Source organism: Tinamus guttatus, unplaced genomic scaffold (genome assembly GCF_059628265.1).
Source record: "Tinamus guttatus ecotype Peru unplaced genomic scaffold, ASM5962826v1 Tinamus_guttatus_pri_ptg000044l, whole genome shotgun sequence".
Classification (NCBI taxonomy): domain Eukaryota; kingdom Metazoa; phylum Chordata; class Aves; order Tinamiformes; family Tinamidae; genus Tinamus; species Tinamus guttatus.
The window spans coordinates 1,392,871-1,409,851 of record NW_028288578.1 but is presented as its reverse complement, the minus strand read 5'-3'; the positions used below and the strand labels follow the sequence as shown (position 1 = coordinate 1,409,851).

General features: G+C 38.5%; 1 protein-coding gene across 2 annotated transcripts in view; it reads left to right on the top strand.

The window, feature by feature from the left end:
• The window catches only part of SPATA6 (spermatogenesis associated 6), a 36,398-nt gene extending 19,651 nt beyond the window's left edge, over positions 1-16,747 (top strand). For both annotated transcript variants that reach the window (XM_088536712.1, XM_088536706.1), the window contains 4 exons: positions 483-649; positions 9,480-9,579; positions 12,961-13,049; positions 16,496-16,747. In XM_088536712.1, coding sequence (XP_088392838.1) covers positions 483-649; positions 9,480-9,579; positions 12,961-13,049; positions 16,496-16,676 — 537 coding nt within the window. In that variant the 3' untranslated portion in view covers positions 16,677-16,747. The remainder of the gene's footprint in view (positions 1-482; positions 650-9,479; positions 9,580-12,960; positions 13,050-16,495) is intronic.
• Positions 16,748-16,981: the final 234 nt, after the last annotated feature.

The following is a 16,981-nucleotide window of genomic DNA, read 5'->3' as shown; positions in this document are numbered from 1 at the left end:
GTGAACATCCTGATTTGTTTCGCCAGCTTTGGGAAACGGTTGCTGTAAAAGCCCCCCTCTTGGGCAGGATGAGGTAACTTATGGACACATTTCAATGTTACAGGTTTATAGTATCTGTTCAAGAAGGAAAAGTGGAAACCTAGGATAGGGAAGTGTAAGTAGAAAGTGAATATTTGAACTATGCTGGCAAAAAAAGGCAATAAAGGGGGTGCCGTGCTAGATGGTGTGTCAGGTATTAACAGAACCCTTCGACACTTGATTGAAATCATGGTACCAGAACCAGCTTCTGGAGCTCGAGACCAGGGCTCTTCTAAGAGATTATAGTCCCTAGGCAGATATTCTTGTATTGTTACATTGATGGGTAACTTCTATCCTTTTGATTTACAAAAGTAAAATAAAAAATAAAACCTGTAAAGTATACATTTTCATATGCATGCTAAACTTTAGCAAGGCTTTTTTTTTTTTTTTTTTTTTTTTAACAGGTCAAATCTACTCCTGGAAAAGACCTTGAAAGTTCTGATGCGCTTGTGATCTCAGGCCCACTGAATAGGCAGTGCAGTTCTGCTGGTTCATTAATGTGTTCAGCACCTTTAGCATTTCATAAACATTCCTTAAGCTCAGTGCTAAGTCGATCTTCTCTAAGAGAAAGGTAATGGCTTCTTTTTGCTCTTTGGGGAATTCTGCACTCATTAATGAGAGCAGATGATAATATTTACATGGCTCTAGTGTGTATGTTTGGAAGCATGTAGACTGAGAATGAGATTTTTTTCCCCAAACAACTGTCCTGTCGTTTGACTTGTCCCCATGTGCTGTGGTTTTGATCACTTCTACTCAGTGAATGCAATCCAGGTAATACAGCAATGAAGAGAATGTTTGACAACTGTGTTACTAACTCTGTGTGAAACAACAAAGCCCTGAATTTCAATCATCCCATGTCTTATCACATGTCTAAAGCAGAGAATATTCAAATAAATATCCCCTCTATCAGAAGGCATTACAGTATCAAGAGCATTAACATAAATAAATAGATATATGAAGTACAGTATTCTGGAGGTATTTGGAAACCTTTTTTTCCTTTTAACTGGCGTTCAGCCTAGTGTTTCTAAGCATTTGCTTGTGGCTATGATGTACTTGTAGTCACGTGTGATTAGAATGTGTATCAGGCTTGGACTAGCTTTAGCCTAGTCAGTGTATCATTTTTCAATCTCTTTGTTTAATAGGCATCCTAAGAAATTTTTCAGTTCTGCTTACAATAATTTCTAGCTTTGGTTTTCTTAGTAGTCCTCCACTGATCCCAATGGGATTGGGATGGGACAGCATTTAATATCACTTAGTTCTGTGGATCTCAATCCATGGGCTAATACTTTGGGCAAGCCTAGCAAATCCAGTGTCTCATTAAGGTGGGGTGGAAGAACCAGATTTTGCATGCCCAAGTCCTCCAGCCCTCTGAGGAGAGGAAGTGTGCAGAGAGTAAGTATAACTAGGTATACTTAGCATAACTGGGAGAAGCTGAGTATCAAACTGATGGCCTGCAGTACATACTGAAATGTTTCTCTGGGACCTTGCTTGGAGAGTCGCTTTGGTGAGTTAGTTCATGCTCATTCCAGCCTCTTTCCTCCCTGATGCCATTGGCACCCCCGTCAGTGCAAACTTGCAGGCTACGTTTTATAGCGTCGGCACAGCCTAATGGGTAGCTTCTTTTTCAAAATAGAAAAATTGTCTTAGTTTTCTCTTCAAAAAGAAAAATGACAGATGGCAGGTGGGGGCTAAATTTTTAATACTCATAAAGATCCGGTTGCTGTTTCTCTTAACATCTTCGTCTGCTTGAAAACATGCTTGCTTGTTATTCTGTGTAATAATATTTCTTGTGAACAGTAATGCAGAGATTAGGATGTATCTGAGGTTTGGAGGAGATTTCTTGTCATGTTTTCTACATCCGCATTCGCTCTGACATTGGCTGTTCACCTGTGTCTATGGAGGGGGGTATTGCAATAGCTGTATTTATCCTTTCTATCATTTTTTCAGTGATAGCGTTTCCTTTTTTTCTTTTTGCAATGGACTCTATTTAGTTGACAGTCCCTTATATTGATAGCAGGAATGTCTTGTGTGTTGTGAGCTGCTGTTATATGCATAGTAATTTAGTAATCTGACAGTTAATTGTGAAATCATCTGAATGTTCTTGTTCTTTCTCTTTACCAGCCTTTCTCCAGAAGTGATTTCTGATCTTGTGAAATTATGTCTTTTTCTTATTATTACAACAAATGCTCTCAGCTCTTTAGAGATGTAACATCCTTTCTGTATTAAAGATGTAAGCGTTTACTTTTGTCATCCAAAAAAATCCAAAATAAGGAAGTAAAGGGCGCAGTCTAATAAATTTGATCTCTGTGTTCATACTGCAAAAAAAAAAGTTGGCTTTATTTGCTTCTGTGATGCAGATTATAGTTGAAATGACAAACATGGATCTGAGGTCAGTATTTAGAAATGCATACAAATGCTGCCATTCAGCTCATATAAATACATGGAAAATCATTCCTGCTGAGAGTGTAACAATGTTAGTGGATGTGCAAGAACACAGAGCCTTATCTTGCAACCCAGAGTCAAAATAAAACTTTGCTCTCGTTCCTTTCCTCCCTCTCTTCACTATTTTTTCCCCAAGCCGTGTGAGGTGAGCATCCGTCCCCAGGAGAGCTGCTCCTCGGAGCGCTCTGAGGAGCTGCAAGGGGCTGCAGGAGCTCTCCATGCCGTGGAAGAGGAGCTCCTGCTCAAGTCCTCTGAGCCCCTTTGCATCTTTCTTAGCAGTTTCCAGTCAGCCTGCTGGAGAATCAATCCTTGAATCAACCCCCTCACCTTTTCGGCTGTGTTTGAGTCAAAAGCAGAACTGTAAGTGGGCTTACTGTCAGGACAAGGTAGCAAAGTTCCGAACGTTTATTTTACATTGTGTTTCTAGGTTTTTCATTACGGAAGTCTGCTGAGGAAGGTCTGTGTTGTAAAATGACACTAGACGTAGTGGTGTGACACACTAGTTCCCATTTTGAATTTAGCTCTTACAGTGCTCTGGGACATGCATACTCTTTAATTCTACCCGTGATGTCTGCGTGTTAAGTCAGTGCAGTTAATATGTTCCTTAGACGTGGTTGGTTGTGTAACGGTAAGTATCCCTTATGCTTTGAGAGAGAGCATTAGGGATGAAGTCTTTCTACTCTGCTACAAAAAAAAATCCCAAAACCCTCAAGTCCTGCTCTTGCTTTCCTAGCACACGTCCGTCTTCGTGCTTTCATAGAATATGGTGTTTGTGCTTGAGGACTTGCAAGCTAAGCCTTCCTTGGGGTATTGAAACCTGGAGCAAAATACTAATTCTTTCTGTTTTATAAAGAAGGGGTGAAATAGTAAAACTCTTTAAGCTAATGACAGAAGTTCTGCTAATGGAGCTATCTGCTGGCACAAGAGAAATGTTTTTCTCAAGAGATTATAACAAGTGTAGTAGTATTTGGCCATTTTTTCTTATCTTGAGAAGCAAAGCTGCTTCTCATGCATTTGGGATCAAGGGATTCTTTCTTCCTTCTCTGGAACTCCTATCTATTTTTTGTTTTTGTTTTTTATTATTGATCTGAAGAGTAATCACTCCCAGAGTGGAGTCCCTCTTGATGTCTTTTTGATGTTTTCCTGGTGGTACTGCTGCAATGTAGTCTTATCTACTACAAAATTTAACAAAAATCCTAACCTCTGTTTGAAGTGAGACAGAGGTTACCCATCTGCATCGATGCTCTTTTGTAACAATCCTATATTGTTTTACTGCCATCTTTCTGTCCTGTATCTTTCTCCAAGTACTAGGAGAATATCAGCATAAAGGTAGATATTACTAGAAAATGATTAACTCCTGTGTGAAGTCCTTGAAATTTCAAGTTATCAGCAGCTTTGACTTCACTGATCTTGCAACATTACCCCGGGATATTGAGTGTTGTTTTTTGTCTCATAGGAATATCTAAACTGAAAGGAGTTCACCTAGTATTTTGGAAAGTGGAATGCATCCTATGATAGGGCTTATTCTACTTCTGTGGAAATATACAGTTAAGTTTTGAGAGCCTTCTACTGGGAAGTAGAGCACTGAAAAATTTAACAGGCCTTTTAGAAAATAGCTTCCTCTAAGGAGAGGCTGCAGCTAGGTTTCCTGCCTGATTCTAACTGTTAAAATAATTATTTCTGATCTTTGGGAACTGAATTTTCATAGTTAAGTTGCTCTTGAATAATTGGGGTTTGTTACCTGTGTCACTTCATGGGGAAGTTTACTTATTTGCATTTGCTAAGTTGACCTCTGAAATAGCTCTTGAGGATCTCTAGTATCTGCAAAGAATGAGCAGCACATAAGCTTTGCTTGGTATTTTGGACCAACTTCTGCCTTATTTGTCATCTTTGTCCAACTTTTATGTTGTTTGTCATCTAATTGCATGATCTTACTGCAACAAAAAGGTAAATTGGAAAGTGATTATTGTCAAAGTAGTTCTGTATAGCAATGGGAGAATTCATTCACAGATTCAGAGAAGATGGGGCAATGGAAAAACTCCCAGAGAGAATAAGAAAGTACAGCCTATTTATGACATAAATAAGCTAATGATGTAGTTACAGAAGGTCTTGAAGAGCCTCTTTGTTGGGTAATGGCTCCGCTAGCGTACTGGGTTTTCCCTGAAATCACAGAAGCTGTTTGCTACTTGGAATTCACTGTATACCTGAGGATAAATTATCCTTTCATTCTACATAGGAAGAACCTTCCAACCTTCCTTTGCAGTCTCCATGGCTCTAAGCAGGGCCTCTGAAAGTGAGAGAAACCATTCCGAAAGGATGGCTTGTCAGTGCACGATTGTTTCTCCTTCAAATTAATATCCTGCTGTAGTGAAAGCCACATATTGTCTCTTACCACAAATGTAAGGATTTTTATGTTGGCTTTTTTTTTTCTTTTTTTTCAAAATGACTTCACACTAGTAATACTACACTTATGCCAAGGTTTATTGCCATCAGTCCTTTAAAAAATACAAAACAAAATTGCATCTAGTATTATGTAGACAAGTAAAACTCTTAATTATATCCCAGCTTTTCTATTGTGCCTCTGTATATACTGATATATACTGCATACACATTTCATCTTAGTAAATTACCACTTCATGTCCTTTTAAATGAGAATAAACTAACTTCTCCACTTAATGTGAATGCTGCATAAATGTGTACTTCGGTATCAAATCTGTGTCATCTTTTTCAATCTCAGATTTGGAGATGTTCCGTTTTCCTGAGAATCTCTCCTGTTGCATGTGTAAGTTCTTGTAGAATGTGTTTCTCAGGTTATACTTAGCCTAAGAGTTATTTCTCTCTCCCTCTCCCCCTTCCTCCCAATTACAGTGGTGGTGTTTTCTGCAATCGTGAGCCGGGTACTACAACACTCCATTGATTTCTGTCCTCTGATAGTTTGTCCTCGTCTGTGCTTTTGCGCAGCGTGACGCCTGTGTCTTTGAAGCTGATGAATTCTTCATGTAGGCCACATGCACAGAGTTGTTCACAGGGCTGGGAGGTGTGATGATGGGAGACGGGGTCAGATTAGGCGCTGCAAACATCCTGCAGTACTTTTGCATTAATGCCACAGATATAAAAAGTCTCAGTTGCTGCTGCTGCAGTCTGATGTTAACGTTTTTGCTATGTGTGAATGTATGATTGGATTGTCTGACATTTGAAAATTCCTGTTTGTTACAGCTCTCAAGTTTGCAAGCTGCCTTTTGCCTGGAATATCTGGGTAGATATATCCTCTGTCTGCATTTGTAATGGACTGTTTCATCCTAATGGATACCATTACATATGAAAATAACATTTTATCTGCAGCACAGGATCTAGACTGTGCTTGGGTTCTTTTTTTCCCATCAACGTAGATGATGTCTGTGTGACCTTAAAAAAAAATGCTTATCTCTAAAAGAAAATAAATGCCTTTAGTCACATTACAAGGGAAAAGGTTCTGTTTCCTTGATCGTACTCGACACAACATCTTTGAAATTAATCTTGAGAAGTTTGCTGATTGATCTGGCTTTTTCTAGGTCACTGAGCTATATTTCCAAAGTGTTTATACAATCTATTGGAATCAATAAACAATTTAAACTGATGTAACTGCAGAATGTTTGCAAGTCCCAGGGAAAATTGGAAGTATGACAAAGAATACAGCTGCAGAAGTTTATTTTGTTTATCAGGACAAACAGTCATTGAAATGAAATGACTTTTCTTTCAGCGCTGCAATACTATACTGACACCTTAATCACATATATAAGTAGCTAGTTGCTTTAAAAACACATTATTGGCAAACTAAAACCCTTTATTTATAGTTAAAGTAGCTGTGCTCTAAATCCTATTTTTATAAAATATCTCCAGTACAAGAGTGAAATGGTTTCACTTCAGCTCATGAGTGTTGTATTTCAGGCATCATTTTATTTTAGATTGAGTTTTGGTTGGTGTCAGTATTAACATTATGAGTTAAATATGAATTAGACTTTATAATCATTACTAAAATTAGACAATAACGATATTAGCAAAACTAATTAGAAAGAAGCCGATACTGTTTTAATCTTATTTAAGGTTTTGGTTTCTCTCTTTTTTTTGTACACTAGGTTAGGGGCGTATGTGAGTGGCTAACATTTCTTATGCCACAGCGCACACTAGTGGATTGATTAATAAAATCACCTTAAGAAAAACGCCTAATAGTTCTTGAATTAAATACTTAAATCTTTTCTTCTTGCAGACATAGTCATGTCTTCTATAATTGAATACAATAGCAATTTTGTTTTCCTAGAAGCAAATACATTTATCTCCAAGGATATTTGTAAATTTAAGATTAATAGCCATGATCTCAGATCTTACATACTATTTCATAAAATTTATTTCCCAAAGGTAATCTATTCTAACTTCTGTTCTCACTGCCAGTAACCTGGATGATGGAATAACAGCAGCTTCTGTATAAATAGGAAAATGCCAGGCTGTCATTGCTCTCTCTATTTGTTAAATGGGAAATGACCCAGTATTGCTGCATCCAGAATGTAGGTTTTAAACATGGATTGCAGACGTTCCTTAATATTAGTGCTTGTAAATGCTAATGGGAAGTTGTTAGATGTCAGTACTGCTCCAACCCTTTTCCCTTACCTCTTTTCCTCTTTTCATAAATTGTTTTTGACCCCTGCCTCATCTCATCCCTTCTAAGCAGGGTGTTTTATCAGGACAGCAGGTTTTTATTCAGCACACTGCTAGTGATACAGTGCGTGCATTGTAATGCAGTCTATCATGTGGTTCGGCTGTGTTAGAGAAATTAATGTTTCTGCTTTAGATTTTTAGATTTTTAGACATCTGCCTTCTTAATGGCAGCCCTTCCCTCCCTTCTCGCCTCTCTCCCCACAAAATTCACCGAGTATTTACTTCCTTTTAAAGTTACCTGCATTCTTTAACGTAACAGAATTTTAGATTCTAGTATGCAAAAGAACTGAATGATATGGCTTTCTAGTTCCTGCTGTTTGAGATAAGTCGTAAATATTCAGGATACTAATACCGAGGTCCTTGTAGCCAACTTTGCCGGGTATGCAGTGAATGCATAAAGAAAAACAATGTTAAATGCAATTAGAAGTGTGGAAAATGCATCCCTCGACAGGTTATATGATTCATTCCTCCAATATTGTGTGATTTCCTGGCACTGTTTCATAGAAGAAAGACAGAAGTATTCAAAGTGGAGGATTTGATTTAAGAAAATCTGTACATTGGTTGAAAATGTTGTGTAGAACAAAGGTTGATTTTTGGGAAAGGTAAGCAATATGAAATAAGTTCAAATTAGTGGACACAGGAAAACAGACGAAACTCTTTCAGAAGCAGAAAGATAGTCACTTTCTGCTGTATTTTATTCTTGAAGTAAGAATACAAAGGGCGAGCAGGTGCTCCCAGGCCTGTGTGCAGCCCTTATGCCTGGGCGTTTTCCATTTGCACGTTCCTGCTTTTGGTTACTTTTGACTTTGCCAGGCTCTTTTGGAGGGAAACTTTATATTGCTTGTGCTTCGTTCCCTCTGCGAGGAGCTGTATTGTGTTGGCCAACATATCTAGAAATCTGATGAAGGTGAATTCAGCCTGTTGTGATCAGGCTGGGGACTGGAGCAAGAGAGACTGGAGAATGCAGGAATGGAAGGTCACAAAGAGCAATGGATCCAGGGAAGAGGAAAAGGCAGAAGGAATTTCAGTCTTAAACCTGTCCAGAGCGCAGTGCAGAATCTCAGGATGCAGCTGTGAAATTTCTCAGCTTCATTGAATCGGTGACACCAAGTAACAAAACCTGTCCCTGTCCCCGTGCTTCCCGTCCTGCCAGAGCCTGGGATGTGGGAATGGCAGCCCCTGCTGCCTGCTCTTCCGTTGGCTCCCGTGGCAGAGCTCTGCAGCAGACCCATGGCTTGCAGTCCTGCTGGGGACCCAGCTTCACACCAGCATGAGACCAAGGCAGGTGCTGTTGTTTCCTTGGAGCTCTTCAAACATTGGAAACGGCGTAAATCAAACTAGCCCTGCAAAGTCAGGTTCCCAAAGGTCAGGAAACACGGAAAAGAGGGTGCAGAATTTTAATTTGGTGCCTGGTTTCTGTGGTCATGCCTGTTCCCTAGCAAATTCTTGCTTTGCCTTATTTTTGTACCTTTTATATAACATATTTTGAGTATACTAAAATATGGAGGTTGGTATGTAAATCATCCTATCTTTAAATCTTATCTGCCTGCCTTAGTAGTCTCCGAATAATTATTGACATGGAATTTCTGCCAGCTAGTGAGCTCACTGAAAAGAGTAAGCTTTTTTTCTGAGTAAACTGGAAAAATGGACCACAAAATATGAAAGAATAAATCCAAAGTTTTTCAGTCACTCATATCAAGCAAGCTACCTTATTTTTAATATAAAAAAAGGCAACTTGAAAACCATTTCTGTCTTGTGAAATTTGTAGTACTTTCATGTTTAGGAAAGATAGTGAATTTGCAGTTTTTGAACTCCATGGGTTTTCCAATTTGCACACATTGGGGTTATCTTCCTGATGGTTTAGCCCAGTGGAAACAATTTCATGTGTGAAGTACTTGCTTTAAAAACAGAAAAATGCAACTGATCACTGGGAATAGAATAATTGCAGAGCTTTTCTATTCTGTGGGGACAATACAAACATTACCAAAGTATTACCCAGTTACAAAATCATCAACATTTTCTCTGCTTTGTATCTGCTGTTGGGATTGTGGATGCATGCTGCTTATGCGTGTCTTTGAAATGTTTCTTTAGTTGTACTCCAGAGGAGAAGAAGAATCAAGTCTAAACACTGTGTATGTTACAAATAGAAGGAAGTAATGCATTCTTCATAATTTAAAAAAAAAAAAGGGAATCAAAAGAAACATGTTGGAGATTTTTAACAAGGAACTATTTCTTCTGTTGACTTATTTTCCCTCTTTCTCTTTCAGATTTGCCTCTGGTTGGCCTTCACCAGCAAATGGAGATGAGATCCATGAACGAGTGAAAAATATTTTAAGGACACACAGCGCTAGGCAGCGTCTAATATTTGTAAGTTTGACTGCGAATTAACTCTCTTTTGATATTGTGCTTTAAACAAGATGACTGAGGAAGGCAGTTATGCCTAGACTTGGTTTTATTACACTGCTGAATTTCGAGACAGCTTTGAGTGTAGAAATGTGGATTCAGTATACACAGCCTTGTGGACAGGTGGTGTAGGTAACCATCTCATGGGGTACTGAGGATGATTAAATTATTTTTTAAATTTGGGTTCCCTGCTTTCAGGTAAGGAAAAAAAAAAACGTTACTGATTTGTAGAACATCAAGGGCATAACATGTTGTGCAGCTGCTCATCACCAGCTGCTGGTGTCCAGCTGTTTGTGGAGCTAATATTGTTCTTCAAATGTGTGCTTTTTTTTTTTCCCCTAATTACCTGGCTTTCAATGAGCAGAGTGCTTTATCTAATGAAATTGTACCCTGGATCAGAACATTTTGTCCTTGAATCTGGTGGAATTTCAGAGTTCAGTTTTAGTCAGATAACAAATTTTGCTACTGCAATTCTAAGACCCCGGTTGTGGCACGGGATCTCCCTGGGCAAAGCTTTGCACAAACTGAATGACGTGAGTGTCCATCTGCAAAGAACTTAGGTTCTTATGTATGAGGTGATGCAAAAGAGAGGTAAGGTAAAAGAATATGAGAATTAGGGGAGGTAAGGTTAAGATAAAGGCCTCTAATGAAGTTGTTATTTTTGTTGGAAATATAACAGGCTGAGGTTACTGATAGTTAGTAGAGACACAAGTGTCTCGGTGGAGAAATACATCCTGTTTGCTTCTGTTTCTCATGTCACCTATAGGCACTCTTGATCTGTTTATTTTCTTGTTTTCTGTCATGTCTTTATTTTTATCTTAGTTTTGTGCATTCTTTCTTTTTTAAACCCTGAAACCCTTTCCTCATGCGTGTTAAGACTGTGTGAAATAATACGTGTTGTACATGTTTTTATACAAATGTTATAATCTCTTGTGAGCTGCTGCCTGTCAAATAGAAGATGTCTATCATATTTTCGTTTTTCAGCTACTCCAGAATAGGAGTACAAATCTTGTCAGATACTCTTCTGATATTTCAATGAACTTAGGGTAGCGGCTTGGAATTTATGACATTCCAGCTCCTACATATAATGAAAGTTTGCACAGCACAAACCGTCTCCGGTGGTCCTTGACTTCTTCCCTTGAACAACAGACCATGACTTTATGGCAAGAGATTTACTACTTTGCTAGGAGAGCTGAGTACTGGTTTCACTCTCTCTATATATATAGTCATAAAGACTATGACTACTAAATATGGTAAGATGTAAAAGAAAACACCATTGCTTTCTTCTTTTGATATTTTATTGATTATAGTTTTAAGCATCACTTAAAGCAGCTCTTGGAATAAAGTCTTATGCTGCTCTGGAATTACTTACACATGCTGTTATTCACTTCCCACCACAGTATTGTGCAAATGACCACAAACGTGGAAGTGATGGTAGATTCCTGAAGCATGGTGCTTTCTGTTGGCTTTCTGTTAGCACACATGGTCACTTCCATTATTGAAAACATGGTGAATACACCCAGGGATTAACAATTAGAAGTAAAGCTTTTCTGATTCGTCTTCTGCCAGAAAACCTCATGTGTCTGCACTGAAAAATGCAGACATCAGGGTATTGGAAAGGATTTTCAGATCCTTAACTGCAGATCAGGTCAGAAGAATATTAGGAAAGCACCATTTTTGTAGGTCCATTTTTCTTCCACTGAGCACAAGGAAAGGGAGGATATTACAGAAAAGTCTCACAGTGTTTAATTATCATGTGCTGCTAACTTGTGAAAGCTGTGGCAATAGCAGCTGACCTGTTAAACAAACAAATAGAAAAAAGTCAGGCCATACTTGCGCTGAGCACAGTGAAATACACTGGGATTGTATCATGCTTCCCCTGAAGGTCCAAAATCTAAGTGGTGTGGTCTGGAACTATGTGGATGGATAGGATGAACAGGTCGTCTTGAAAGTGGGGGAACAGTAAAGCAAGTGGATCCTCTTCCAAATTTTGAAAGGTTTAAGCATATCTCTTATTCTGTTTTATTCCAGAGAGCCTAATGCTAAATACCCATTCCCAGAAGTATACAGCTGTGTTTTTCAGAACTTCGTTTCCATAGTGCTCTGTAAAAATAGTGTGACTGGAACTGTGCTGCAGATTCCTTAGGGTGTCCACTGGAGCTTTCCACTATGATATTTTGACAGTATCATAATGTTTCCATCTTTTTCTGCTTTCCAGAACATAATTTGCCTCTGGCAAGTACTGCAGAGTTTTATTTACCACTGTACCCCATTTCCTCGGCTCAGTGCTTTATAGTCTGTGACTGCTGAAGGAAGAGAGTTTCCTGTTTACAAACACACTTATTAGCTTGTGTTTCACAACAATAAATTGTGTTAGGCTTTCCCTCATCCATACTCCTGCCGTTCAGCTTGCTCTGCTTCTTATTGCCACCTGCCATTGTATTTATTGTCTTCTCTCCCAGTTCTGTGTTAACAACAAGCTTGATTATTTTTACTACAGTCTCTTTTTTTTTCCTAGATACTTGTAGTATATAATGAAAGATTATTCCATTTCATAATCCTTGTAGCAATTGGCTTCTGCTGAAAGCATCACTTAGCATCACCTCTTAAGCAGCGTCTTTGTTCTTCAGCATAGAGTGAACCTGGTCATAGATGGATGGAATTCCTACCATCCTGTCGCAGGTGAGCAGCTGGCTCACTTCAGAAGAGGTACTTTGCTTCTTAATTGCCTCAAAGGGTAACTGTAGGTTAATTAACGTCTAGAAAACATGTGGAAGATGGGATTGCTTTGTGGCAACTCTTAGGAATACCACTGAGAGGTCGTCGGTGTGTCGCAGATGTTTTTCGAAGTTGGCTAACCATGTTCTCAGCCCCGTAGGTGTAATGGAAGTATTTAGATCTATAAAATGCTGCAGCCTCAAAGTGTGTTATGTGGCTAACAACAGTTCACTATGAAAAGCTAATGAATCATGGATATGTGGTGTTCTTTTCCCCCACTCTACAAGATGCAAAAGTAAGGTGGTAGGCAGTGGGTTTTGTAGCATTTATGCCACGTGTTTGTCAGTGATTGTCGAGGCTTATGTTGTCTGCATATTTCTTCAGATCTACAATGCCAAGAAATTCTTTCCACTTTATTACTTGAAAATTATTAGCTGCTTTGTGATGAAATTAATTAAAATTGTTCATAAATGGCATTTGGTTCATTACGCTTTCTCCCTTTTTCCCCCAAGAAACGTAAGCACTTTAATAGTCTTCTACTAAATGGAAAGTATTTTTTAAATGGCATCGTTACAATCAGAAACGAAGGTAATGAGTTTGATTTCTGTATTTGTTTTCCTGTTTTAGGATGAGAGTAACTCATCAAAAGAAGACATGACTAAAACAGGACAGTCTTCACATAAAGCTTCCTTATCCACAAGGGAACTGCAGAGCAGGTACGGAGTTTTTCTTTGACCAGTACAGAACTGTCATATTCCTGGTATTGCCCTTTAAGTTTAGCTAAAAACTTAACTTTCTCCTTTCAGCTATTCAATTTCTTGTACAGGGATAAGGCTTATGTAGGAGTTAGCCCTACCAAACTTCCTCACGTAAAAGCAAAATACAACTAATTGTCACCATGCCTTTCCAGGTGTTTGGCATTATAGCAGTGTAGTCTTCATAAAACCCTGATTTTTGGACTTAGTGGATAGTTCTTGAGTTTTCTTCAACTCAACTAGAGCACAAATGTAACTTTAAAAATAACCATTTGACTATACTTTTTAAAATATGGAAGTGCAAGAACAAGTTCAACTTTACTTAGTAACTGAGTTTTTTTTTTAAATGGACATGCCTGGAAAGGAGAATGCATCATAAAAAGTACAGCAAAACATAGACTGCACATTAAGAGATTCAGTATGCAATATTTCAACAGAGATCTTGAAAACCTGAGATTGTCTAGTGTATATAGGTTAATTATTCTGTGTATGCTTCAGATGTATGGTTAGGGTTTCTTTCTAATATTTTACTTAAAATGTATTGCTTGATTTGATTTTGACAACTTCTGTAGTAGAAGTGGATTATGCAGAATGCTTAGTACTCATTAGAGGAGTAATGTTGACTAATGTAAAACATAGTTGGGTTGTTTGACTTTTCTGTTTTTAGTTATAGTAAGAGAAATATCCTGGAACTGTGGCACTAAAATTGACACTGCTTGACTTGAAAAAGTTTTATTTTGGTAATTAGATGTGTCACAATATTTTGTAACAGTGGCCTCATGAATCACCACTGAAAGAAGTATAAGTCAAAAAATCTTAGATTTTCACGTCTGCATGAAGTTTAGTGAAGGTGTTAGCATTTCTCTACCTATGTTCACCCCTGTGTTCTTTCCTACTTTAGACTTTGTCTTGGCAGCTGCTGCAAGTAAAATGCAGAATATCAGATGTGTCTGGGAAACAGTGGAAGTTTTGGTTTTGGGACAGCTTTAGCGCTTTGAGATTGATCCTGAAACTGAAGACTGTGAGAAAAGACAAAACAAATCTTAATATTGCAGCATCAAGAGATGCCAGGGTATGAAATGTGGCACGCAAGGCGGGAAAGGGCAGTTGCTTGGGCCTAGAGGCTGGCAGCACTAATCACACCTAAGGACTCAAGGACAGTCTGGCTGCCAGGGTTTGCCACACTGCTCATAAACAAGATACAAGGACAGAGACAGAGTTCAGAAAAGGACGTGGTACTGTCGACCAAATGTTGGCAGTAAAGTAGATGATTGAAAACCACTGGGAGTAAGGAAAAGGTCCATGTTTTGTGAAATATTTAGTATATGACTCACTCAGAAAAGAACTTCTGGGACTTCTAAAGGAGATGTATGAGGGAACAAAAGCATATGACAGGTATTTCAGAGCAGGGAGTTGCGTGCAGAAATCCTGCTGTTAATATGATCTGTGAGTGTAATTCCCAGATTGCTTAGCTCAGATTCAGATGGTTTCCAGTTGAGACAGGCGAGGGACTCTGCCCTACCTTGGCAGTGTCTTTGTCCATCCAATGCTGTGTATGTCACATGCAAGGACGGGCTAATAGAAATACACAAAAAGATCAGGAAGCTTATTTCTTTTACATCTTTTTTTCATAAAAAAAACGAATAAGGGATTTGCAAAAGTTACTAAATATTCTTTGATAATCTTCCTACTGCAGTTAAAAGCATTGGATTTTGGTTTTCTCCAGGTAGATAAGCCTTTAGTAAAAGAAAAGTGCAAGCATAAGGCTGACTTCAGGAAACAGATTGTGAAGAAAAGAATATCAGAGCTGTTTGTGAGGTTGTGTGCAAATGTCCCTTCTAGTCTACTGCATATTTGTTGCACAAAGAAGGCTCTGTTGGAAGCGAGGTGAGACAAGGTGTGGAAAGGAAGCAGAAGCTTAGTTCAGTTGACTGTCTCCAGAGTATTGACAACCTGTGTATCTTCCCTCTTAATTTTGCTGCTACATTTCTTTGTCTCCAAACTGTAGGGCTCTGTTCACTGTGTTTAGGACAGTAAGTAGGTTTAAATTTTTCTTCATGCTGTCAACTAAACTCAAATGCTGGTGCTTAGCTTTTTTATAAATGTGAAGGTTATCTTTCTCTATTTTTAATTCTGGAACCTTGGGTGGATTTAACTGTTGTTTCATGTGGTAGGGATTAGCATCACTGGGGTGTTTGAATATAAGAACTCTAAGTGTAAAAGCTGTTCCTCCTTCTGTTTCCCATGAGACAGGGGAGGCTTAGAAATGTGAATTTGACATCTTTCTACATCTTCTCCTCTTCTCTACCTTCCTTAAAGTCAAAACCTGAATACGTTTTGCTGTAGCTAGCTAAAGGTATATTTGTGAGTGTTTTCATGGAAGGATTCTTTCAATTTTGTCACGAGTTTACTGATATTAACATGAGGACAACTGGTTTGACCATACTAGGTTGACAGATGGCATGTATATAATAAAATGTGAAATTCCATCCATTTTCTAGGTGCAGATGGCCTCCACTAAGTCGCACATTTCCAGTTTATTTTCCCAAACTGGGAAACGTCTCAAAAGGCTGAGGATAACTTAGGCTTAATTTTTAAGTGTCTCTTTCTCTGAGCAGATGTGAAAGATGTCACCTCAGCAGTCATTTTTTGCTTATAAATGTTGATCTAGTTTCATGTTTTATTACAAGAAAATGTCTCATTTCATTACATAACACAACCCTTTGTTTCAAACGTTCATGAGAATGCAAACAGCTATGAAGTTTAGGTATACATACTTCAAATTTGTCAGTGTTTCATAATGATTTTAAAAGAATAATCTTTTTTTTATAGATCTAGGAAGTAATTTCTCAAAGCAACTGAAATATGAGAATTTGTGTTTAGTATTAAAACAGTAACACATAAGATGGGGTGGGAAAAGAACACTCAATTGCCATTATATCATAATGTATTTGGTGGAATACTTAATCCAAGATGCTTCTGATAGAGCACTCTACAGCTGCATCCACAGTAATTTAATATATCTCAGATAGATTGTCTTCGTATTGAAATAACTGCTCATGGTTACGTTTTGACCTTCAAATGACATAAAAATCTTACTGTGTTTCTATTGCATAGGCTCAGTGCCTGGTCACACTGTCTATCAAAATACTGCATGCTATTTGAAAATTAATTCTCTTTCTATTTAGGAGGTATTATCAAGTGCACTTGGATACATGGGGGAGAATTTGTGTGGATGAATAACACAGGGCTTCCGTTTCTTAGAAGTAGGTGCAGTGCAGCTTTATTTCTATTTGTGAAAGGTAATCTGTGGTTAGCAGCTTTGCCTTGGGTTTCTGCTGTTTCTGTGCTCTGACTCGTGCTTCTCTTGGTTTGCTGATTGTTGCTTTGCTTCTTTGTGTTAACAGTTCCCCAGTGCAGCAGGATGTCACTGCTCACTTGGGCGACGGTGAATATGGGGCCAGTCGCACGGCTGTGTACAAAGGGAAGCCTCACAGAGCCATCTTTGAAGAAAGTCTGGAGAAAATATACAGAAACATGTACCGAAAAGCTTGTGACACTGCTTCGGACCAAAAAACCCACTCCTGATAGCATTTTGCCTGGAAATGCACAGTACACAGCGTTCATGTTTTTAATGAAAACTATTTTTATGTAACAAATATTCGTACTCTATTTTTAAGGTATAATTATGCTTGGGCAGGGTTATTGAGCAGTGGGATTTGGGGCCTGGGTTGTCAAAGGGGAACTACTTAAAACCAAGCAAAAACTAAGCCTCTTTCTAGTTAATCAAGCTGTATTGCTCCTTTCGGACCATCAGAAGATAGTGACCTGAAGAGCAACAGCTCTGGTGGACATCCTTGTCTGACAGGGAGTCAGGTTTTAGCTGTATCTAA